General features: G+C 38.7%; 1 protein-coding gene across 2 annotated transcripts in view; it reads left to right on the forward strand.

Annotated features, from left to right (window-relative positions):
- The window catches only part of MED13L (mediator complex subunit 13L), a 203,286-nt gene that overhangs the window by 157,585 nt on the left and 21,857 nt on the right, over positions 1-23,844 (forward strand). For both annotated transcript variants that reach the window (XM_075167253.1, XM_075167254.1), the window contains 13 exons: positions 218-946; positions 2,220-2,442; positions 3,411-3,516; positions 3,856-3,980; positions 5,430-5,529; positions 9,113-9,333; positions 12,522-12,727; positions 15,167-16,113; positions 16,787-16,966; positions 18,576-18,799; positions 19,410-19,602; positions 21,628-22,072; positions 23,547-23,766. In XM_075167253.1, coding sequence (XP_075023354.1) covers positions 218-946; positions 2,220-2,442; positions 3,411-3,516; positions 3,856-3,980; positions 5,430-5,529; positions 9,113-9,333; positions 12,522-12,727; positions 15,167-16,113; positions 16,787-16,966; positions 18,576-18,799; positions 19,410-19,602; positions 21,628-22,072; positions 23,547-23,766 — 3,919 coding nt within the window. The remainder of the gene's footprint in view (positions 1-217; positions 947-2,219; positions 2,443-3,410; positions 3,517-3,855; positions 3,981-5,429; positions 5,530-9,112; positions 9,334-12,521; positions 12,728-15,166; positions 16,114-16,786; positions 16,967-18,575; positions 18,800-19,409; positions 19,603-21,627; positions 22,073-23,546; positions 23,767-23,844) is intronic.

The following is a 23,844-nucleotide window of genomic DNA, read 5'->3' on the forward strand; positions in this document are numbered from 1 at the left end:
GACTGTCATTTTCCATTTTATAGGTCAGAGAAACGGCAGCTGAGTTGGCTTGAACGACCTGGTCCATATCATGTGACCATTCCAGAATCTGTTGAAAGCCCAGGAATAGACATAAGATTTCTCAATGCTGTTCTTTGGTTTTGTTTGTTCTTTTTCCCCCCATAGATCAGATAACCGTATAAACCATGCAGTGACTTGTTTCTGCCTCTGCTTTCAGGCACAAGGTTTTCAAACAGCGTTGTGCTGCGGGCTCCAGCCGTCCCCCGATGATAAATCAGCCAGGATTCAGCGTGGGAACATCATCATCTTCATCATTGCCACCTTCCGCCTCTTCAAAGCACAAAGCAACAGAGAGACAGGAGAAAGGAGATAAACTGCAAAAAAGGCCTATGATGCCATTTCACCATCGGCCCTCTGTGACTGAAGAGCTATGCATGGAGCAGGACACATCAGGGCAGAAACTGGGATTAGCAGGAATGGAGCCCTCTTTAGAAGTCCCTAATTCCAGAAAATACGAGAAGCCGCTCTCTATACCTGCTAGAAATCCGAGCAAGCAAATTAATATGAATCCTATGGATTCACCCCATTCCCCTACTTCCCCTCTGCCTCCCACACTCAGCCCCCAGCCAAGAGGTCAGGAAGCAGAGAATCTGGACCCACCTTCCGTACCTGTAAACCCAGCACTCTATGGCAGCGGGCTGGAGCTTCAGCCCTTGCCCAGCTTAGAGGAGAGGACAGTCCTTGTTGGACAGAGGTTACCTCTGATGGCAGAGGTCAGTGAGACAGCGTTGTACTGTGGGATAATGCAGAACAATGAGTCACTGGATATGTGGAGGACCTATAGTGTCCCATCGAGTGACGATCCAGAGTTCAGGCCGCCAGATCTTCCGTGTGAGAGGTATGATGCCAAGATGGAAATAAACTCGGACAGCACTGCACTGAAAAGGTAAGAGTGCAAGTTGATCCCAGTGGAGGTTTTATAAAATTAGAAGCAGGACCAAAGTCTGTTTTCAGTTGAAACTGAAACAAGTAGAAGGCTTCACTGTGACATCAAAGATGATGCATGCTGGAGATAACGTTAAATCCTTAAACAGAAATGTGCTATTGTAGTATGCCTTATTTTTTTCCTATCTGGCTTTCTGTTGGACATTATAAGAACTGATAAATCTTTCTGTAACCTATATCATAGTAATTTGAGCAAATGTAAGAGTTTTATTAAGCTCATGTCTTTTGATGATTTTAAAAAAGGAAATCCATGTTTAGTTATGCAGCCTTCCAGCTACATAAATGCTTGGGTTTGGGTGAAATTCTGTTTATGGCACTGTAGAGGCACTTCAGTGTGGTTTGTCCAATTGTGTGGGTTTAAAATTGCACTGTACCACACTGTCTGGAAGTAGTAGCTGATACTATATGATGGAATAATACTGCTTTTTTGTAAACCCACTGTTGGATCTCTGAAACTGATAGAAGCTTTACTATTAACTTCAGTCTTTGTAGGATTGAAACTGAAAACCCTAACAGTCTCTCTGGTCTGTACACAGAAAAGAGCAAATGTTAATCTCTTGTAAATGTTACTTTAGAAGAACTCCGGCTAACGTACAGTGTCTTCCTCAGTAAAGAACATGAACTACCTAAATTTTAAGGAATTTTTAGCTGTCTCTTTCTTTTTTAATTTTTTTTAAACATGGGTTTTCTTTTATGCAAAGATATTTATTTATTTGTTTGTTTATTTATTTATTTTTAACTTTGCATGAGAATTTGAATTAATTTTATGCCAGCCTAAAAATTACTTTTGCATTCTGACAATGCATAGAAAAAATGTACCAAAGAGAGTAGTTAAGGAAAACGTATAAGCTAAAATTAATTCAGGAAGAATGTTTGAGTTATGACAACATTGATTTTGGTAATTTTTGGTAGGCTGAAAAGGTTATGTGTACTTCAAAGTGTTTTGATTTATATAGTGACAAGATTCATTCTTTTTTCATTGTCCCAAAATACTTCTTAATACAGTAAGATGTTTAATACTGAATGTAGGCAAATGCATCCTTTATTTGAGGAAAAAACATATTTCTGCTAGATTAAGGAGGATGGAGTAAGACATGGGCTGTATTTGTAGGTGACAGCTACAGATCTTAAGAGCTGTTATTTTTTTTTGCTGTAAAAGGTATGTTTGTTTTGTTTCATGATGGCTTTGTTTGCTTGTTTATTTTTACTTTCAGGCTCTTAGCACAACCTAATAAACGGTTTAAAATTTTGGAAGAGCAGAAACCAGTGCAGACACTGAACTATCTTGACCCCTTGCCACTAATACAGCAACCTGGAGAAGGCTTGGGAGACGCTAGTGATCCTTACACTTTTGAGGATGGTGATATAAAGTACAGCTTCACTGGCAACAAAAAATGCAAACTGGGGGCTGAGAAAGATCCTTTGAAAAAGATGAAGGTAACATGTGAATCCAGAGTCTTTATCATTAACGTTCTTATTGGACTTACAGTACTGTAGCACAGTATTTGCTCTACAGCTCTCAGGAAGACACAAGCCTGTTCCACAGATCAAAATCAGAGAGATTATATATTTCTTTCCTGTACCAGCTTGCAGGAAAAAACTTCATTTCACTATTATATTTTTGAACTGGCATTTGCTGGCATGCCTCTGAACCTGTTTGTATATGCAAACACTGCTGTTGCAAGGAATACTTCCTCTTTATATATATTCAGCTTGACCAGCAGCAGGTTGCAGATTTAAGCTAAGAAATAAAATATTTTGAGCCTTATAGAGATGAAAGAATTTGCTGGGCTTTTTTTTTCTTGCTCGCTTCAGCTTGACATATCACCTCAGTGCAAAGCTCAGATCTCTCCAGCCCAATTTCATTTTTCTTCTCTTGTGCAAAATAGTGTAGCTTTCTGCTGAGACGATTTGTGGCAGGGACGCTATACTGGTTTGAACATTTCCTTAGAGGTGGTGTTCTGTATGTGAAAGAAAACTGTTTGATCACCGTTCTTTGGTCATCACCTGCCCTGTATGCATGATACTTATGTATCTTATCCATTATGGAGCTGTTTCATTGTCTGGCCACTCACTCTTGTTCTTGTGTGGGTAGCCACCGTGCTTAAAATTCTGGGAGATGTGTTTTCTGGAGAAATTGAGGTTGCTAATTATCTGTACTGGCTATCAAAGTTAACTGATGTATATGGAATCCTTTCCTGTGTAAATCATACACAACGTTACTTCATGTTTTTCCTGATACATAGGTAAACAGGAGACAACTGTGTTCTTTTCCCTTCTTAAATTTGTTTTTGCTTCTCAAGTATTTAATCCCGAGCCCTGAGTTTGGCTTGACATAGGAAAACAGTTGTTCTTGCATAACTTAAATTAATATCCATTACAAACTCTTCGATTTTTTTGTATAGTCAGAAGATGGAATTGGTACCAAGGAAATCCCCACAACGGGTCATTCTACACCAGTTCCTGATGGAAAAGATGCCATGTCTATTTTCAGTTCTGCTCCTAAGACTGGTGAGTAAAAGCTCTGCAAAGCAAAAATACTCAAAGCTATGCAATGAAATCTGAAAGCAAAAACCACATACTGAACATCTTACTGTAATGTGAGAGCTATAGACAGCTTGGATGGAAAAAACTTGATTCTGCTTGTCCTTTCTTTCTTTCCCGAATGACATTCAGTGCTTGCTTAAAACTTGACTGCAAGGCTATTTCTAGGCTACATCATAGAAAAGGGGCCTCAGTGATTCTTGCTTGTCCCCTGTTTAGAGTGAAAAGTAAAACTGAAAAAAGGCGATTTTGTGTTTCTTAACTTTGCTCCCATTTTTCATGTGTTTTCCCCTTTCTTTTTGATAGATACCCGGCAAGACAATGCTGCAGGCCGAGTAGGCTCTGGTAGCCTCACACAGGTGACAGATCTGGCTCCATCACTTCATGATCTAGATAACATCTTTGATAATTCAGATGAAGATGAGCTTGGTGTAAGTCTTTGTAGGACTGAGTGTTCTGTAGATTTAAACCTTAGCCAAAAAAAAAGGAGGAGGAGGATGGAATCCTAGTGGGGAACGATTATCCCTAACAGATAGGAGAGAGTGTTTCCAGGTAGGCAGGCTTGGATTTTAACTAGGAAGAATTGCTAGCACGGAGAGATATCCTTTCAGGAGATCCATCAAAGAGAGAAATCATCACTGTGTATAATTCAGGAATATTAGGAGATCACTTAGGTAACATCAAAGCTTGTGTTGTCTGACAGTTTTTCAGTCATGAAGGGAACCTGTATTCAGCTACCTTGCTGACTCAGTCCTTGCATAGACAGGCTATAGGAATACTTCCATAGGTGAAGCAACGTAGTTGCTTTATAAATGCATTACATCTAGTTTCGTGTCCTTAGCTTTTGTTAGTATTGTGTGTTTGTTTGAGAGGTAATGAAAAGATCCTAGTTTCATTAACTGGTTATTTGTTCTTTTACCTTGTCTGAGAAGCTACTCAAAGGAAAATACATTTAACCTCACTGAATTTCAGTAATTCTCTGAAGCATGTTTCTTTCTATTCCTACAAGCAGTTTATTTCAGTGCAGAGAGGAATAGTTGCTGAATATTAGGAAATACAAAAGAAAAAGCAGATTTACATCAATTACCAGGAAAAGAAAATAAGACACGTAGAAAGGCAAAGATTTGAATAATTACTGTATTTAAGCTTAATCTAACGTAGGCATAGTGATACAGAAGGTGATCCTAAACTGATAGTAGATAATAGTGTTTAAAAGTCTAATGTCTGGTTCTTGGCAGTACTTTTCAAGTACACCGATTTATTTACCACTTCTCCCTCTTCTGTGGTTCCACACAAACTGCACTTAAGATGTGGCGGTTAATATGCAAATCTACTAGAGGACTGTTCTGTCAAAATAAAAAAATATCTTTTTCTGTGAAGGTGGCCTGGACAGACCTAATGTTCTTCCTGTCTTAAAACTTGCATGTGTTGAGCTGTCCCCTGTGCTAGTCTGTTTATGCCATTTTACTCTCAGTGTCATATTCTCATTATTATCTTAGAGTAGTCCAAACATGGAAGCAGGTAGAGTAGTCACATTAGTTTCAAGTCACATTAATTTCAAGTGTTTATGATAAAATTTTCAATATAATTTGTGTGTATATAGATACATATGCTTGTATGTATGTATGTATGTATCTATATGCGGGGGATGTATAGACAGGCACATATTTCAGAGGCTTTTTTTTTGTTTTGTTTTAGTGTTGAAAAAGAGGAAAAAGCAATCCAGATTCCTTGTGGGGGGAGCAGGTGGGAGAGTAGGAAAGCACACTTTTTTCTTTCTTGTGAAATCTCATTCAGAGAGTTTTCAGAATTTCTAATAGCTTATGAATTCTAATATGTTGCATATTTTTTAATATGGTATGTGATTATTCTGCTTTTAGGCTGTATCACCAGCTCTTCGGTCATCAAAAATGCCCACAGTAGGGTCTGAGGAACGCCCTGTAGGGAAGGATGGTAGAACAGCGGTACCTTACCCACCAAGTAAGTAGCAACAACTGATTACCACTTTGTTGACAGTTAAAATCTCCTTATAGCTACAATACTGCCTTTTTGTAGGAGGCTTATAATGTCACTTTTTCAGGACTAAGAGGTAACGTGCGTATTTTGTTCTGTAATTATCAGGTGCCAATATTAAAAGAGGCTAGGAAGATTTTAATGAAAACAATGGATGGTAATATAGACATACCTTTTTAATGTGCCTGCTGAGATTTGAGGTGCTCTTCTTTTGACTTTATTGTCTTAGATTGGAAGTATGGGAGGGATTTGTTACAAATCTTCATTTAGAAGCCATCCCCTCTGTTCTCAATTCAGTATTTAATCTCAGTTAGTCACTTACATCATTACCATATCCCTCTTTAACTATAAATCATTCTTCTTTTTAAAGACTTCAAAGAATTTAAAGCTGTGACTTACCAATTGGCCATTATGGTGCAACCTGTCTTGGAAGAAAATTGCATTCAGCATTCAACAAATTCAGACTAAAATCACCTTCAGGGTTTAATCTAGATGTGGAAGTGCATGATTAAAATTGAAGAACTAGGTTCTAACTGAAGACACATTGTAGACCTTTTACAGATGGTTGTGGTGGAAGTGATGCTTGTGCAGGCACTACACGTACAAGGAAGGCTATAGGAGTGCAGGAAACTTAGAAATGAAATTTAGTATGCTGAAAATGTATGAAATGCAGATTAAAACAATAGGGCTTTTTGTAAGGACTGTGCCAACAACTATTGGGAATGATAACTTTTACTCTCTGAGATATATGGGCTTTCTTGCATTTCTTGCACCTGAAAGGAGGTTGCAGTGAGGTGGATGTCGGTCTCTTTTCCCAAGTAGGGAGAGAGGAAATGGCCTCAAGTTGCGCCAGGGGAGGTTTAGGCTGGATATTAGGAAAAATTTCTTCACTGAAAGGTTATCAAGCGTTGGAACAGGCTGCCCAGGGAAGCGGTTGAGTCACCATCCCTGGAGGTATTTAAAAGACTGTAGATATGGTGCTTAGGGACATGGTTTAGTGGTGGACTTAGCAGTGTTAGGTTTACGGTTGGACTCGATGATCTTAAAGGTCTTTTCCGACCTAAATGATTCTATGATTCTATTTATATAGGTGGCATTTCTTTTGAGATGAAAGAGAAATGTGTATATGTATGTGTGAGAGGAGGAAGGTGAGAATTTTTGATATAATACTAACCAATCAAATTATGAATTACAAATTACTTAGTGGTGAGGAAGAAGAATGTGTGATTTTTGTGGCCGCTATAAGCAGAAATCAGATCTCTCTGCAAATCATTCTTTAATGCCTTCTCATTAACTTCAGCTGGTAATGAGAACAAATTGAGGAGAAGGAAAAAAACAGTCTGAAAGAGATGAGTCAGAGTTTTATGGACCCATAAAAGCTGTGCTGATTTACTCAAATGTAGAAGTCTGAAGTATACAGAGGTTGCATTTTGACAGGTTTAGTTGATCCATAGCTTTTTAAAATATGCAAAGCTTTTTCAAGCATGACACACATGAAAATGAATAATGATAGTTAGCCTGTTGCTGTAGGGTTGGGGAATTTTTTGTAATTAAACTTTTTTATGAATCTGCACTGCAGAATTTTGCTAACTGGAGTGAGCTTGAGTGTGAGAACATGATATACTATAGAGCTGTATGAAGTAAGTTAAATAGATACACTCCACTTCTGGTTTGTAGCTGTCCCCTTGACACCAGCTGTCGAGGCATAACAGTATCTGCAGGGAACTGAAATGCCTTGCACATCATATTAAAGTCCTACTGACCACATTTCATTTTAACCTTCCTTCTTGTCCCCTTTTCTCCACTTTCTAAAGCACACTTCTCTCTGTTAAAAAGCAGAGGCAGTAGCTAATCCAGCTGTCATCCTGAAGATTGTATTTCATACTAGCATTGGGTGGAAAATAGTTTTTTCCATTCTACTGAACCTGTTTTTAACATTAATTTATCCTATATCAGGACAAGACTAAGTTTTTTAAATTCAAAGATTGAGAAAGGAAAGAAGAAAAAAAAAGAACTGAGTGGGAATAATTCATAGCCCATTATTTACTCTACTACTCCAGGTTGTGAAAGATTTTGTGTTCAGCTTTGACTGTTATTACCAACAGAACTCCATTTTGAGAGGGCTTCACCTATTGGAGTTGTTTCACTTTGTCTAAAGAATTAAATAGACTGGCTGTCTCATCTCTGTGCACAAAAGAATGAAATTCAGGTTTTGGCTCTGTTAAGGCAGAGTGGAGACACATCTTGAGGTTCCAGCATCCTACAAAAATGTACTGTTAGTGTATGTATTCATATACTATATATAATTTTAATTCCATCACTTATTTCTGTCTTTTTCAATTAGTTTTTGAGAGTAGTACTGTTTCACCAGTTTGGATTTCCACAACGCAGTGTTTACCAGTCAGAAATTCATCTGTATTTATTTGTGAATTTTCCATAATCTTTAGGCTGCAGAAGTTATTGAATGCAAGTATGTCCTTGCGTCCTATCAACTTGGGTCAGATGTATGTATAGGATTGGAAACGGAATTGGGAATGTAGTCTGTCAGGAAAAGTATTTAAGAAGAGACGTGCATGGGAATTTACCCTTCTCTAATTTGAGTATTTTAATAGTGAATTCACCAGAGTGATGGTTATGTCCAGAGAATACCTGTCCTAATTCAAGTCAGGAGAAGATAGCATATATTCTGAATTTTAAGCAAAATAAATATGGAAGCTGGTAGCTGGAAGGAAAAAGAATGTAGCTGGGGAGAAAATAGAAGACTTTATTCTGATTTTCGTTTGATTGCATTACACTTTATAAAGCATTTCTGTTGGGGTTTTTTTGTTTGTTTGTTTTGCTTAAAGAAGAAAAATATACGATGGATGATTACATTATGTTCATTTACTGAGAAGTAATTTAGGGATTTTCCTGGCTTAATGTCTTGTGATTCAAAATTATAATTTTGTGGCTTCCTCTGACACTTGTCACTTTTGGATGCCTGGCAGTCTGATTCTTAAGCAAAATTGCCTATGTTTGTGTTAGCAACAGTAGCCAGACTTATCTTCAGGCATTATGTCGCTATGGACCAAATGAGACTACAATGACTGCACGTCAGTGGAAAAATGCAGCGAAGCGCACGCTAATTCCAAAAGCCTCCCGTTTTAGGGCTCGGTATCAGTCCTAAAAAAGGGAAGAAACTGCTCTGTATCTCCTTAGTAACAGTTGCTGGGGTGAACTTTGCATTATTGTCAATTAATCTCTTCTATTATGAAATATTTTTTTGTTGCTGTTAAAATTGCACATAGAATTTGTGTATTTACCAGTTTGTTGTTTCTCCTGAACAATAAGCCTGCAAAGTATCCCTAGGAATTTTTGGAATTTATCCTTAGGAGTTAACTTTTCGTCTAGATTTATACTGGTGTCAGAACTCCTGTAAGTCTGTAGAATCTTTGCTAGGTTTTAACTGATGAAATAAGAGCTCGTGTTGAGTCAGTCTCTTCTGTTTTATTGGATTTCCTTGAGAATTTGTATTTTAATGATTAACAGTGCGTTATTTCTTCATATTTAGCTGTGGCAGATCTCCAAAGGATGTTCCCAACACCACCTTCTTTAGAACAACACCCTGCCTTCTCCCCAGTAATGAGTTATAAAGATGGAATAAGTTCAGAGACTGTGACTACCTTGGGAATGATGGAAAGTCCTATGGTCAATATGGTTCCAACACAGCTTGCTGAGTTTAAAATGGAGGTGGAAGATGGATTAGGTAGCCCTAAACCTGAAGAAATTAAGGTAACATGCCAAAGATGCGGTATTTTTATAATCTCATCTATGTATGTTTTGATTTTTATAAAAAAGTCACATGTATTGTAGTGTGTGCAGCAGACTACTTTAACAAACGTGAATTGTGTCCATATAAAGTAGATATCAGTCTTTAGTTGGAAGAAATATTCTTCTCTAGTAAAAGAGCTTTTTAATTGTTTCCCTGATTTTAACTATAGGTATTTTTCTTCTCTTAATTTTATGTTTGTAATGTTTCTGGGTGTTCTCAGGAAACAAACAATATTGTATGTGAAATGAGTCCTATGCCTAACAGAAAGAATGTACATATATGAAAAAACATCATACTTGTGACTAAGTAGCTGTTAAATGATTTATTTTTTCTGTAGCACCTTTTATGTATAGCCACTCCTTGCTGCCAGTCTCTGGGGATGCAGCTAGGATAAAATCATGCATGTAGAAAGGCTGCCTTTTTCTCTCTGAAATGTTGCCTTTTTTGGTTAGGGTTGAAAGTCTCTGAGAAAGCCCAGGGGTTGAACTTGCTCTGTTTCTTCTTCAGCTGATGTTACTTCACAAGTTTTAAGGCCAGATGGGACCATTCTTATCTGACTTTCTGTATAACACAGGTCAGGTAATGTCACATAGTTACTCCTATATTGAGTCCTATAGTGTATCTGAGTAAAGAAGTATTTTTAAATGGGGACTCTGCTGCTGGGTACTAGTACTCACCTCCCCGACTTTACATATCAAGATGTATCCATTTTTCCATAGCATCACATAAAAGGACTTAACATAAGCACCTAGTGTACATTGATTTGTATTTCATCGTTCCATCTTTAGCACAGGTTAAGAGGTAGGAAAAAATCATTCTGCCTGCTTGTGTGCTTTCTGCATTACTTAACTTTTTGGGCCAATTTTTGTCACTTTTGTCAGAAGTTATCGTTATCATATGTCCATACATATAGCCTGAGGGTTTTTTTTATTTAAAAATGCACATTTCTGCGTAGAAATACACATCACCTTGTTCTGCAGCAAGCTCATTTGTACGCGGGTAATAAAAAGGGAGATACACACTATAACTCTGTCTTCCTGGTAGTCCCCAACCCTTGATCTTATAGCCTAATTCTTCTCCTTCAGGCCCACCCTGTCCCTAATCTGCCACAGCCTGTTCCTTCTATTTCAGCAGCCATTTCTCTCCCCAGCACACCTCCTTCCCTCTCATTTTGTGCTCCTGTGAATGTTGGAATTAACTGAAGGCTTATTTTTAAGCATCTGCATTGCTGAGAGCGCTATACCCGGAAAGATACAGCACTTGCAGTTGCATGGACAAGAAGTGGCTATATATCAATATAATAATACTGATATATAAATTCATCTTAGTATAAATGATTTAGTTGGCTATGAATTAGTAAATTTTCCTGCGTGGCAGTAAATAGTATACCTTAGGCAGACTGAAAGTAAAGCACAGGCAAGCCACAGGGTGACTTTCTCCATAAGAGCATTGAGTTTTGTCCCTGGTACAGGAGGAAGCCCCTGTCCCTGGGAGGAAGTAAGACACTTGTTGCGTTCAGGGATTGTGTCTCCATGTTGTGATAAAGTGTGCCTAGACAGACCCAGGAGTTACCAGCTCACAGGGCTGCAAATTAAGCTGACACCTGTGAAGGGGCTGAGCCGGCGAAGAGCTTTCACAAACAATTCTGTTGAGAAAGATAGACTTTGCAAAAGTGTAAGGGAGTTAGTTATCAGTGTGCCCCTCGTGAAGACAGTTAACCACCTGGAAAGCTGGGCATGTGTAGCAAGTCTGCTTTGTTATTGCAAGATCTCTTCTTCCTTCTATCCCTAGCTTCGTAACTTGAAGGCATGATGAGAAAAGGAATCTTCTTAGAGGCTTTGCTGAAGTACAGCTGTCCATTTGCCTTGTATAGTTTGTGTATCTACCAATTTTTATACCATTATAGACATTTGAAATAAGTTTTTTATAAGGTTTGTAAGACTTTGCCTGGTTTTTTTCTTCCATTTGTGCAGTAAACTATTTGCTTAGGACTAGGATAATTTGGGCCTGGAAAGAAAATCTGTATTGGAATTTGAGCTGAAAGTTTTTGAGTGGGAACAGATTTTAGGGCATCATTGATACTGAAGATATTTTAATCTCCCTCACAACCATTTTAGGAGTATTAAAATACATATTTTAATTCTGCCTGATAACATTTCCAACAGCACAGTTTACTTGCTTTTAAGTGTGTCACACCTGCTCATATACACCAGTGGGGGAAACAAGCACCTAAACCCATTGCTAATCATTTTGAGAACATGTAAGTAGATTTCTTGCGCTGAGTATTCAGCAGTTGAAGATAGTAATCCACGCATTTCTCATCTCTCAATGCTTTGCAAGGTGCAAGGGAAAACATGCAAAGATCTAATGAGATGTTAAATACTGAAATTCTGAGAGAGACTACTGTTACTATTTTAATAATGATTTTTACTTTGCAGTAGTGCCTCAAAAGGACTAGCTCTTTTCTTCTGAGAGAAACTTGGGATAGCTCAAGAAACTCTGGCTGAAGTTCTTGTCATCATTCTCTGCCAACAAATATGACAGTCAATGAAAGTCCAGTTTGTCTGGACTTCATTTATATTTATATTAATATTATGTTTACTAGATTGTTTATGTATTTATATTTAATACTATATTTATATTTAATATTTGGAATGCGTGAACTGTCCACTGTTATTACTTGGATTATATTAATCCCCAACATGGGGGTTATTCAGAGAGGCTGACTTAAGGCACCTAAGGTTTCTTCACACTGACTCAGCCTCTCTCTCCATTGTCAGTATAGAAGTCTTGCAAAGATCAATCTTTTAAGTGCCTAAATTAGGTGCTTAAAGTTAGGTAGTATGAAAATTTCATAGTACACTACTCACTTTTCAGACATAGCTTGCCTTAAATGAGTCTGATCTAATTGTGAAATCTACTGACATTAAAGTTGTTTAGCATCTCAGTGTAACAAGGAGCCTCAGCTGAGTTTCCTTGAAGGAACTGCTCTTGAATGTGTTGTAGAATGAATAAATATACTTAATTTTGGAATAAATGCAGCTGTAGAGGGTTCAAACAGTACAATAGTTTTAATTAAAAACAAATATCTAAATATCAAGAGCAACCTTACCATACTGTTGTAAACAATGTCACTTGGATGTTGCAGGATTTTTCGTACGTGCACAAAGTTCCATCATTTCAACCTTTTGTGGGCTCCTCCGTATTTGCTCCATTGAAGATACTGCCAAGTCAGTGCCTCCTACCTCTGAAGATACCAGATGCCTGCATTTTCAGGCCTTCTTGGGCTGTTCCTCCTAAAATTGAACAACTTCCTTTGCCACCTGCTGCCACTTTCATTAGAGATGGCTACAAGTAAGTACAGTCTTGTAGGAAATCAGTTTATCATGCCCATACCTAATATGGCTCGCTAATTAAAATTTTGCATATATTAACAGTGCTTTACTACGCATCAGAAACATAAAATATCCTGCAAATGTATTTTAAACCTTTTCAATTTGTCAGTCTCGGATCAAAAAAGTTCTGGTAGTAGGAACATTTGAATTAAAAACAGCTTTTGGAAATTGGTGTTGTTGCAGTATGTGTCTGCCACACTCTTAGCGCTTTTAAAAGAACAGGAACATGTGGTACTTGAATTAATTGCCATTTCTGATACAGGAAAATATTGTAGGTCAACATAAAACAGAAGTGTAAGGGAATAAAATTAATGCACTTAACCTCTCACGTTTCTCTCCTCCCATTTCAGTGTCCAGTTCTCTAGCCTACAGCTAGGTGCCCCTCTTTGTATTGTGTATTCAGTTTGAGCTTCAGCCTGATGATACCTGGTCCTGATGATACCACTTTGCCTTCGGAGGGCTCTTAAAATTTTGAGTAGGCCCGTGACAGCTCTCTCTGTGTTCTCATGTTAGCTCTTCTGAGTTCTTGTGATTTAACCTGAGTGGGTCACATATAGAGCTGCTGATCAGACAGGTGCTGATCGGATGGATGCTGTCCTCCCCTTTCTAAATACTAATAGAAAAGATGCCAAGTCTTTCTTGAGCGTGAGAGTCCTGTGACCTATAAGCAAAGACTGCTATTAAATTTAAAATCTTGTATTCCTTACTCAGTTCTCAGAAATTAGCAATGTTTATGGAAGAAATTCATTGCAGGAGATTTTGAAAGCTATCAAGAATTTGCACCATTAAATTCATAAAACCTCTTAGAAGGCATAGTAATAGTACAAAGGTCTCCTGCTGCACTGCATGCATTTCTAGAGGAAGTAGGCTGTATCTTTAAATCAGTCTGTAAATCCTTTAAATCTGTGCTTTTCTAGCTCGAAAGGATCCTTCAGTGTTCTCAAAAGAATTGCAAAAAAGAAATTGTAAACCCTTGATAGTGCCCAGGGAGCAATTTAATTCTCAGGTTTTTTCATACTAGTAACTGATTCACCAGACCTGAGCTGGTTATTAATTTCAGGTATTTGTTGGGGAAAAAACCCTTTCATTTTCAATACAATCCAATTAGAGTGAAGATTATTACTGCAGGCTTCCAACAGAGTGGTGATTGCCAATCAAGGTTTCTAGGTCACCTTTTCTTATTAGTCTGAGGCATTCAGTATGCTTCAGATTCAGAACTCCTTCAAACCTTTGCTCTTTTTTTTTTCCTCTCTTGCTTTGAGTTGGACATACATCAGTTCAAGGTAATAAAATGATTCTTAGGAATAGGTCTTCATTATTTTCCTTTTCAAGTTGCTAATGATATGTGAGCATTAAAATAGTACTCCTTTTAAATAACACAAAATACATAGTAAGAACAGACAACCGGAAAAAAAACTGTTTCCCCTCCTTTATCAAGAAACTCACTGAGTTCTTACACTTTTTCCTTGCCCTAATACGTAATGAACACATTTCAAGAAAAGTGAGCAGCTTATTAGCAACTTGGAAAGAGAAAAGTTAAGTAAAGATCTTATTCTTTTATTGCCCCCGTATTACCTGTTTCTTGATATAATGAGTCATTCCAGAGAGGAGATAGATCTCACGGGAATGTACAAACTGTTCTTTGGTCACTTAAATTTGGCAGAAAATGATAAAAACAAAGTAATAAAAACCAGTCATGACAGGAGATGACCCAAAAATATGATTCTTAGCTTTACTGGATTAAGAGTTTGTAATGGAATGTGTCATATTGTGCTGTAGACTGTGTAATCCTAAATGAGTATTAGCATTTATAGTATCTCAAATACTGTTATCAGTTGCATACCACCATGAGGCAATATCATATGTAAGTGCCAGATGCATGACTTCTGACAGCTATTTAAAGTGATAATTTCTAAAATAAAGTAAGATTTCTATGCCTCTGAAATATTTTCTTCATTTCCACTAATGTGTATCTCTTTACAGATAATTGTGTTTGAAACAACTACAATTCTTTCTCTTTTCCCTAAAACAATTACACATATCCTAAAATCTTAACTTGATAATTTATCTAGAGATTCTTCTCAGGAGTTTTCTTCTCTCATTTGAGTTTTAGGCCATGGGAATAATCTTTAAGAGGGCTAAGTGCCTGAGATGATACCTTTTTATTATACTGATAAGAAACAACGGTATTCATGATGAGAATTACAATTTTAGTTGAGAGACATGAGTAAAAGGTTATGAGCAGAGTGTCTGAAGGTGTTCTTTCTTTACTGCAGTTACAATGACTCCTTTCAGTTTTCACCATCTCCTTGTATTTAAAAACAAGTTTTGACAAAATCACTCTTCTCAGTCAAGCAGTTTGTGATGGCATTTGACTCTGTTCGTGTATTTCTTGTAGCAATGTGCCTAGTGTTGGGAGTTTGGCCGACCAAGACTATCTTCAGATGAACACTCCTCAGATGAATACACCAGTGACGCTAAATAGTACTGCTCCGGCCAGCAACAGTGGAGCAGGAGTTCTGCCGTCACCAGCAACTCCCCGCTTCTCTGTCCCTACCCCACGCACTCCCAGGACCCCAAGGACTCCTAGAGGTGGGGGTACGGCCAGCGGTCAAGGATCTGTAAAATATGACAGCACAGATCAAGGTTCACCTGCTTCTACCCCTTCTACAACACGACCGCTTAATTCTGTGGAGCCAGCCACTGTCCAGCCGATCCCAGAAGCCCACAGCCTGTACGTCACCTTGATTCTTTCAGACTCCGTGTTGAACATCTTCAAAGACCGTAACTTCGATAGTTGTTGTATATGCGCCTGTAATATGAATATTAAAGGTGCAGATGTTGGATTATACATCCCAGATTCATCTAATGAGGATCAGTACCGTTGCACCTGTGGCTTTAGTGCTATTATGAATCGCAAATTAGGTTACAACTCTGGGCTCTTCATTGAGGATGAGCTGGATATTTTTGGCAAGACCTCAGACATTGGCCAAGCTGCAGAAAGACGACTGATGATATGTCAAAGCAACTTGATCTCTCAGATGGGAGAGGGAGCTAGAAGGACCCAGGAACCTCCAATGAGCCTCCTCCTCCTCCTCCAGAATCAGCACACACAGCCTTTCACATCTCTGAGCTGCTTGGATTATATGTCCTCCAACAACCGTCAGACGCTCCCATGTATGAACTGGAGTTACGACAGACTGCAGGCAGACAGTAACGACTCCTGGATAGAATGCTTCAATGCCCTGGAGCAAGGCAGGCAGTATGTGGACAACCCCACTGGTGGAAAAGTGGATGAAGCCCTAGTAAGAAGTGCCACTGTACATTCTTGGCCTCACAGCAATGGTACGGGTCAGAACAGATTTTTTTTTCCCTTTGAATTTTTGTGTGACCTCTGTAAGATTGTTTGAAACTTGCCAATTGTGAGCCACTTAATCTTTATCTGGGAAGTGATATGCATAAAAATATTCTAGAAATAAAGTAGATTTCTGAAAGCTTTATAAATGACATATAAAGTATCAATAATCCAGTTGTCCTTAGACTTTGTGGTCTAAATTGTGTAAGAATCTTGGAAGTTCACAAATCTGAAGCAGAGATGCAAAACAAATTCAAGTATTGAGGGGAGGGCAGAATTATGGGCCCTTTTTTCTGGAGAAGGGTATAAGCAGTCAGCAGAAAAGACCTGCTCTGTATGAAAGTGTCACCAAGAAAAAAAAAAAAGATTTTATATAATCAAATATTACCTGTTTATATGCTGAAGATGCTCTGACTTCTTATGAACTGAGCTGGACAACAGTAACATTGAAAGGTATGTGAAAAGGACTATGATACAGCTTTATTTCAGTAATGTTTTCATAAAGTACCACATTAAAAGCCATTAAGCGAATTAGAGTTGTACAAATGTAATGGGCATTGTGAAGAGCAATGCGAAGGAACAATAAACCAAAAAACGTTGCCACCTCAAAATAATTCTTCCTGTTCTTCACTGAAAATGATGGATGCTCTTTGTTGTTTGCAGTATTGGATATCAGCATGCTCTCATCCCAGGATGTGGTGCGCATGCTGCTCTCGCTGCAGCCCTTTCTCCAGGATGCTATCCAGAAGAAGCGAACAGGAAGGACCTGGGAGAACATCCAGCATGTGCAGGGACCGCTCACCTGGCAGCAATTCCACAAGATGGCAGGACGGGGAACCTATGGTACATATATTGTGTTATATGCCAATAGTTAAAATGAAAGCATAGTTTTCTAGAAATGTGCACTTTCTTCTGGAAATACATTAGAACAAATGGGCTCTTTAGATAGCTGCTTTTTTTTTTTTTCTTTTGGGCTCTTCACGTAGCTTTTTTTTCAAATGCCTTAAAAGGCATTCCAGCACATTCAAGCTTGAATACCGTAGTGGAGGTTTTACCCTTCCAGACTGATGAATATTTACAAAGTGCAAGAATGCTGGGTGAGAATCAAACTCCCTGTGTGAATCTGTATTTTGGCTTGTACCAAAACTAGCTGGTATATAAATAACATGAAGAGAGAAAGCTGTTAAAATTGTACCAAATCATAATGGGGAAGAGGGGCTTTCTGAGCTATACAAATATACAAAAAAGTGGGTATGCTTTCTCCACTAAGAGGTTTGCTTGTTCTAAGGTTTCCCATAGTCTTAATAAGAAGTTTCAGTTTAAGTATCTCCTGGTTATAAGTGACACTTCTGGAAAATACAAATTACAAAATAGATTTTGTACGTGCACATTTGCAAAATAATGACTGACCTTTAAATATGTATTTCTGGCCTGCAGTTTATTTCAGTCTTAACCGATGCAGTCTTGCTTAATTTTTTTCCTACAGTTCCATCGTGCTTTGCTTTATTTTCTCTCTGTTGGTATTTAATATGTTGCTGCTTTTCTTTGGGGCTAGGACAACTTGTGGTAACTACAGTTCCTGTCTAAAGCTATTGTGCTTCATGAGGAGTACTTCTAATCCAACAATTTTTCCAGCATTTGTAACTTTGAGTTGGGATTTGCCAATTGTTACCAGAGAATAAAACCGAAATTACCATATAGTAGGTGGCAGAGCCTTTGATAGAGATTCAATAATTTTTACTGAATGTTGACTTTTTACTAAAGTTGGATTATATTCTTCAGAAACTACTGGTATATTTTAGCTTGAAATTTTCAACAATATTTCTTCTAGTGAGCACAGTGTCTGGGAGGTACCATGTTAAACTGGACGGTAATCCTCTCAGCGGTGAGAGCAAGTGCTCTGGGGCACGTCCTATGGAGAGGAGCAGGAGGCAGTTTTTAGAATTATGATAACTTTGCTTAGTATTATATGCCTGGGAATAAGTTTGCCTAAGCATTTTACTTAGTAATTTTGCACAACCAGGTCGAGGTAGATGAAGAACTGTAAAATCAGATTTTATGTATTCATGTTACTACTTTTGGTTAAATAGGAACTCATGAGATGTGGTTATGGTTATGACAAAGTAAAACCACGAGATTAAGCCTCAGGAAGGTCAATACATGTATTTACAGTATACGGAAAGATGTTTTATTGCAACTTTCCAGGGAAGTTTAAATGGTGAATATTTTTTCCCAAGGAAAAAGACCGTGGGAGAACATGGTTTATGAGGCATGATACAGCCTTGGTATATGTTTTCACTCTATGCTCAAACTTCTAGGAAACTCAGCATGGCAAGGGATGAGTTATTTCCAATATTCCTGTAAAAGAACCCACTTCCTACTACATCAGAGAACCCACTGCAGTTAAACCAGTTATTTTAACATTTTTTTCTTTCTCTTTTTCTCTTTGAAGGCTCTGAGGAATCTCCTGAGCCTCTTCCGATCCCGACATTACTAGTGGGTTACGACAAGGACTTCCTGACAATCTCTCCATTCTCCCTGCCATTCTGGGAGAGGCTGTTGCTAGACCCATACGGGGGCCATCGGGATGTCGCCTATATCGTGGTGTGTCCAGAAAATGAGGCCTTGCTCGATGGAGCCAAAACTTTCTTCAGGGACTTGAGTGCTGTATACGAGGTTGGAAAGAGGAACCACACTGAATTATTTCTTATTAAGTGTCACTTCTGCTCTACTGCATGTTCACTGGGAGAAATCTGTGGTTTTTAAAGTTACAATTATTTGAATATGGATATCTTCCATTTTTAGGACTTCCTGCACTTGCAGAGTCCAAGAATACTATCTAATTGAGTTATACTGTGATTCTCTGTGCATCTCGGGGTATTTGTTGCCATGTACTCTCCAGTACACGTTCTTATATTTTACAGAGGATATAACACTGGTATTAATACAGTTGCAACCTAACACGTGAAGGCCCAACCAAACCTAAAGAGCAAGGAGTAGATTAAAGAAACTGTTGCTTTCTTGTAATTGCTAGGCTGGAGATAAAACCATTTCCTTTTTTTAGTATGCACATTGTGTACTACTGAATATGTAAGATTACTTTGTAACCTTAGTTTTGCTGTAAGTGCAATTCAAGTCAACAGATAAGCGTAGCCTTTTGGTTTTATATTTATTAAGAAGCCACCAGATGTGTGCTGGTAATAAAGGGTTTACGCTACAAACCAGTCTGCATACCTTATTCAGGTGCTTGGCATCCAGTTACAAGCATTTCTTCTTTTCTCACCAGATGTGTAGACTTGGCCAGCACAAACCAATCTGCAAAGTGTTACGTGATGGGATTATGCGGGTGGGAAAGACCGTGGCACAAAAGCTAACGGATGAGCTCGTGAGCGAATGGTTTAACCAGCCTTGGGGCACTGAGGAGTGCGACAATCATTCCAGACTCAAACTTTATGCGCAAGTTTGCCGGCATCACCTAGGTAAGTCTACCGTGGCGCTAGTAAGGCCGTTTCGTTTTCTGTAGATATTTTAGAGGTTATTTGCAGTAGGTGGCAACAGGGGGCTTTTTCTTAAGGTATGGATTATGATCTGTTTAAAAATAAAAAAGGTATTCTGAGGCTTTACCTTAATTTCTTAATCCTTCCATGTTAAATTTGCCTACTTAGGAGGTTTTGTTGTTGTTTATCAGTCTGGTGATCATGTCAGAGATTCAAAAGCTAGTTCTTATCTTTCTAGAGAAGTCAGTTTGCTATAAGATGTTTGTATGTCCCAAAGATGTTCCACACAAGACTGAATGTATAAATTGATCTGGTTTATATGCTACTGATACGTATCATCACCCCAGCGTGACAGGATCATGTGCATGGTGCCTTCAAGCATAACATTTATTTATGTAAGAGGCGAGTTCACTAAAACTCTGCAAAGGAAGAATGAGTTAAGACCGGTGAAAAAGAGGAAGTAACAGTATCCTTGATGACTGGGGCCTCAATCTACTGGGTGTGGATACTTGGAACCACATTAACCTGAAGGCATGGTCTCCTCTGGACCTCGTGTAGGCTTATTTCCATCCTGAAACAGTGACACATTTTAAAAAATTAGTCTTCTTTTGGTTTGGTTTGGTTTGGTTTTTGTTATGCCAACCTGCCGTATTTGTTCTTTTATACCATAATGTCAGGTGTGCTTGTTTCATGAAGGAGTGTAGAATCTGAGAGTGTGGGAGGGTATAAAGTTTGCTGGGGTACTGTCAGAAGACTGGTCCTGGGTAAGTCCCTGGACTCATCTAACATTGCTCCCAGATTTCATCTGGGGAGAGACATGGTTGTTCCATTCCAGAATGGATCCAGAGGCAACATAACATGTATTGTGTCTATGACTGAGAAATGGGGTCTTGGCACAAGACAGAGACCCATCCGAAAGGTCACTGGAAGTACATTTGCTGGGACAGTGCTGGTCAGCAAGACAGGCAGTGATCATAGAACACCAGCCATGAAAATGTTTCATGCTTGAGCTGAAATGTGCAAACTATTTTTTTGTTTAAAAATAGCCAGGAACTTTTAAGTGGTTTCTTGAAAAGTGCTTACTCCCTTTGCTCTGAAAAAGGCATGACAATTCTGAAGTCTGCTTACTTTGAGGACTAGTGATGTGGTTTTGGAAGAAAGTTGAAGCAAACATATCGGAGTTAGCTGGGCAGTTCTACAGACTACTGAATGCTCGCCCCATCCTTTGAGGACAGTTTGGCAGGACAGGCTAGGACTCATCTATCTCAAATGACCCTGTGGCCTCATTCAGTCCGGTTTTAGCTTTAATCTACCACGTAACTGGGAGAGAGGAATTATTACAACACTACTTAACATAAGTACCCCAGGCTTACATGCACAAAATATGTAGCATGCGCACAGCCGTTGGGAAATCGGGCTGCTCAATTCACACCTGAGGCATCTGGCAGGGGCAGTGTTGGAAGCTTCCCCGCTGGTGATTTACCACCTCTGACAGTAAATAAATAATAAATTTTCATTTACTTATTTTTTTATTAATTTATTACTTAAAAATAATCACTGTGATATCTCTTTTTCTGATACTGAGGAGCAGAAATAACTATATTAAAGTTTGCCATGATTGTAGCTTAGGTAAACAGGACTTTTAGATTTTCAGTCTGACAAAGATAACGTGTAGTAGATTGTAAAGCTGAAGGCTATTATATAAAGCTGTTATCGTAACCAATCTAGCCAGAGATAATGACGTGGTAGTACCAATTTTGATTCAGAAAGCTCCGCAAAGTCAGTCCTGTTTTTAAAGACATTTGATTCATATCAGTTAGAACTCAAATCCTGAAGAATGGATTGTAAAGTAAATACTTATAATGGAGATTATATTCACTTAGCATTTGTATACTCTTAGAATATTCTAAAAGTGCAGAAAATATTGTATGACTTTATGGTTAATGTAGTTCACTTTGATCTAACAGACTGTCATTAATCTCCTTTCCTCTTTATATGCTATTTCAGCACCTTACTTAGCCACTCTGCAGCTTGACAGCAGCCTGTTGCTACCACCTAAGTACCAAACCCCAGCGCCAGCAAGCCAGACACAAACAGTACCTGGGAACACTGGACCTGTACCCTCAAATTCAACATGTCTTTCCGCTGCTGGGGCACCACCAACAGGCAATTCTTTTAACTCCACACCCAGCGGTGGGACCACTAGCCTTCCAGCAGGAAGCAGTTCGTCCTCTGGATCCTCTGTGCCACAGCTGTCAGCATCTTCTGCAACACCCGGCGTTAACCAGATGACCACTACCTCTACTCCAGGGTTTAGTGGGAACATTGGTTCAGGGCAAAACACCAGCACTGGGGGAAACACAGCAGACCGCTCGCAAGGAAGCACAGGTCCTGGAGGAGACACAGAATCAGGTCAAAACTTACCACAACAGCAACAAGAAGGACAGGAAGGGTAAGTTACTTAAGTGCTTAAATGTACTTCTACTCAGAGTACTTCTAATGAAATCCACTGTTCTCCCATTTTCATACAACTCATAACCTTTAAGCCTTATGTAAATCCTTGAAAGGAGAGGACCCTCTGACACGTGCAGTACTACTGACCAATTGTAAATGGAGCAGGGCCCATTTTTATTTGTTCATAGTAGTTACTGATAAAGGGGAGTGGGAAAAAACAAAGCTCCCCTTTTTCGTTACAAGAAACAAAGCTTGATTCAACTGCGTGAACGTGGGTGTTGTAGAGCCGTTTGAGGTGCCTTAGGATACCCCACCTGGCCTGCATTTGCAGTACAAGAAAAACAAAAGGTGTCTCATAGGTTCTGTGCCATATCTGCTAGCTCGGTCTCACGTGTGTCAGGTACTGCAGGATACCTCATGTGGCACTGAATGCCTCTTAACGCAGGCAACTCCATCATGCCTGTAATGTTAACAGATACAAAACGCAATCCAGGGATTTTTCCCTAATTTTCTTGCTTTGCAAGTATTGTTTTGCAAGCAGGTATACTGTGAGGTCGGGAAACAGGATTGTATTGCTGTTACTTTAGAATAAATTTTAGCAGCACAACTTTTTTAAAGACTTCATTATAAATAGTCATCCATCAAACATAAAAATTAGGAAAAGGTTTTTTAACATCTTATGTAAGTAACTTCCTGAGTGAATATGTTTTTCATTACTCTCATAATAATGCATATTACTAATAGTCGTGATATATGTTATGGAGTTCCTGTATCTTAAGTGAAAAGCCCACATCCTGTTGTAGTTCGGGTTATCCTTAAGACATCTGTTCACCGGATCTGTGCAAAATACCATTTTATCAACTGCAGCATGGTTTCTGACCAAGTAAGTCTGAGCTGCTTTTTATCACTTACAGATGTTGAGCCTCCCATTCATGGTTGAGGCATGGAGGAGTGTTTTACCAAGTAAAAAATGTTCCGTTGCTCCTTCCATTACCAATGGAACCTTTTCTGTAATTAAACAGAGAACTTCAGTCTCCACGAATATTACTTTGGCACTTTTCCTCAGTTCTCAGTTCCTTCTCTCCCACCTCTCCCAAAAGAAAACCCTAAACTGCACCAAAAACCAGGTATGCACAAACATAAAAAGAAAACTCAGAGCTAATATTACTCAACTTTTCCATGTTCTTCAGATGTAATACACTCTGATTGCATTAAATGAGATTATGTTAGACTTTATGGTTAGTATCGTTAATGCATAATTAATAACAGGTATTTTGGATTAAGAACTGCTGTGAATAAAAGTCACCTCTCCTCAGTCACTGGTGTCAGGGTTTTTAGTTTTGCTTCTGAATATAAGAATCACTTAGTACTCCCCTTTTTCCTCCTCTGCTTCAGCCTTGCACACCTTTACGGAAAAACAGTAATTAACAATTGTAACTTGCCTTTGAATTTAACACCATGTATGTCTCTAGTGTTACAGAGAGGGAGAGAATAGGGATTCCCACTGAACCAGAGTCTGCGGACAGCAACGCCTACCCTCCAGCAGTTGTCATCTACATGGTGGATCCTTTTACCTACACTGCAGATGAAGAATCTGCCTCAACCAACTTTTGGCTGTTAAGTTTGATGAGATGCTACACAGAAATGTTGGATAACTTGCCTGAGAATATGAGGAATTCTTTCATTCTCCAGGTAATTCTACCGTCCTCTGTATCTTCACACTGGAGGGTCATTCTACCACAGCATACTTTTGATACGTATGCTATCCTA

The sequence above is a fragment of the Calonectris borealis genome, chromosome 18 (assembly GCF_964195595.1).
Source record: "Calonectris borealis chromosome 18, bCalBor7.hap1.2, whole genome shotgun sequence".
NCBI lineage: Eukaryota > Metazoa > Chordata > Aves > Procellariiformes > Procellariidae > Calonectris > Calonectris borealis.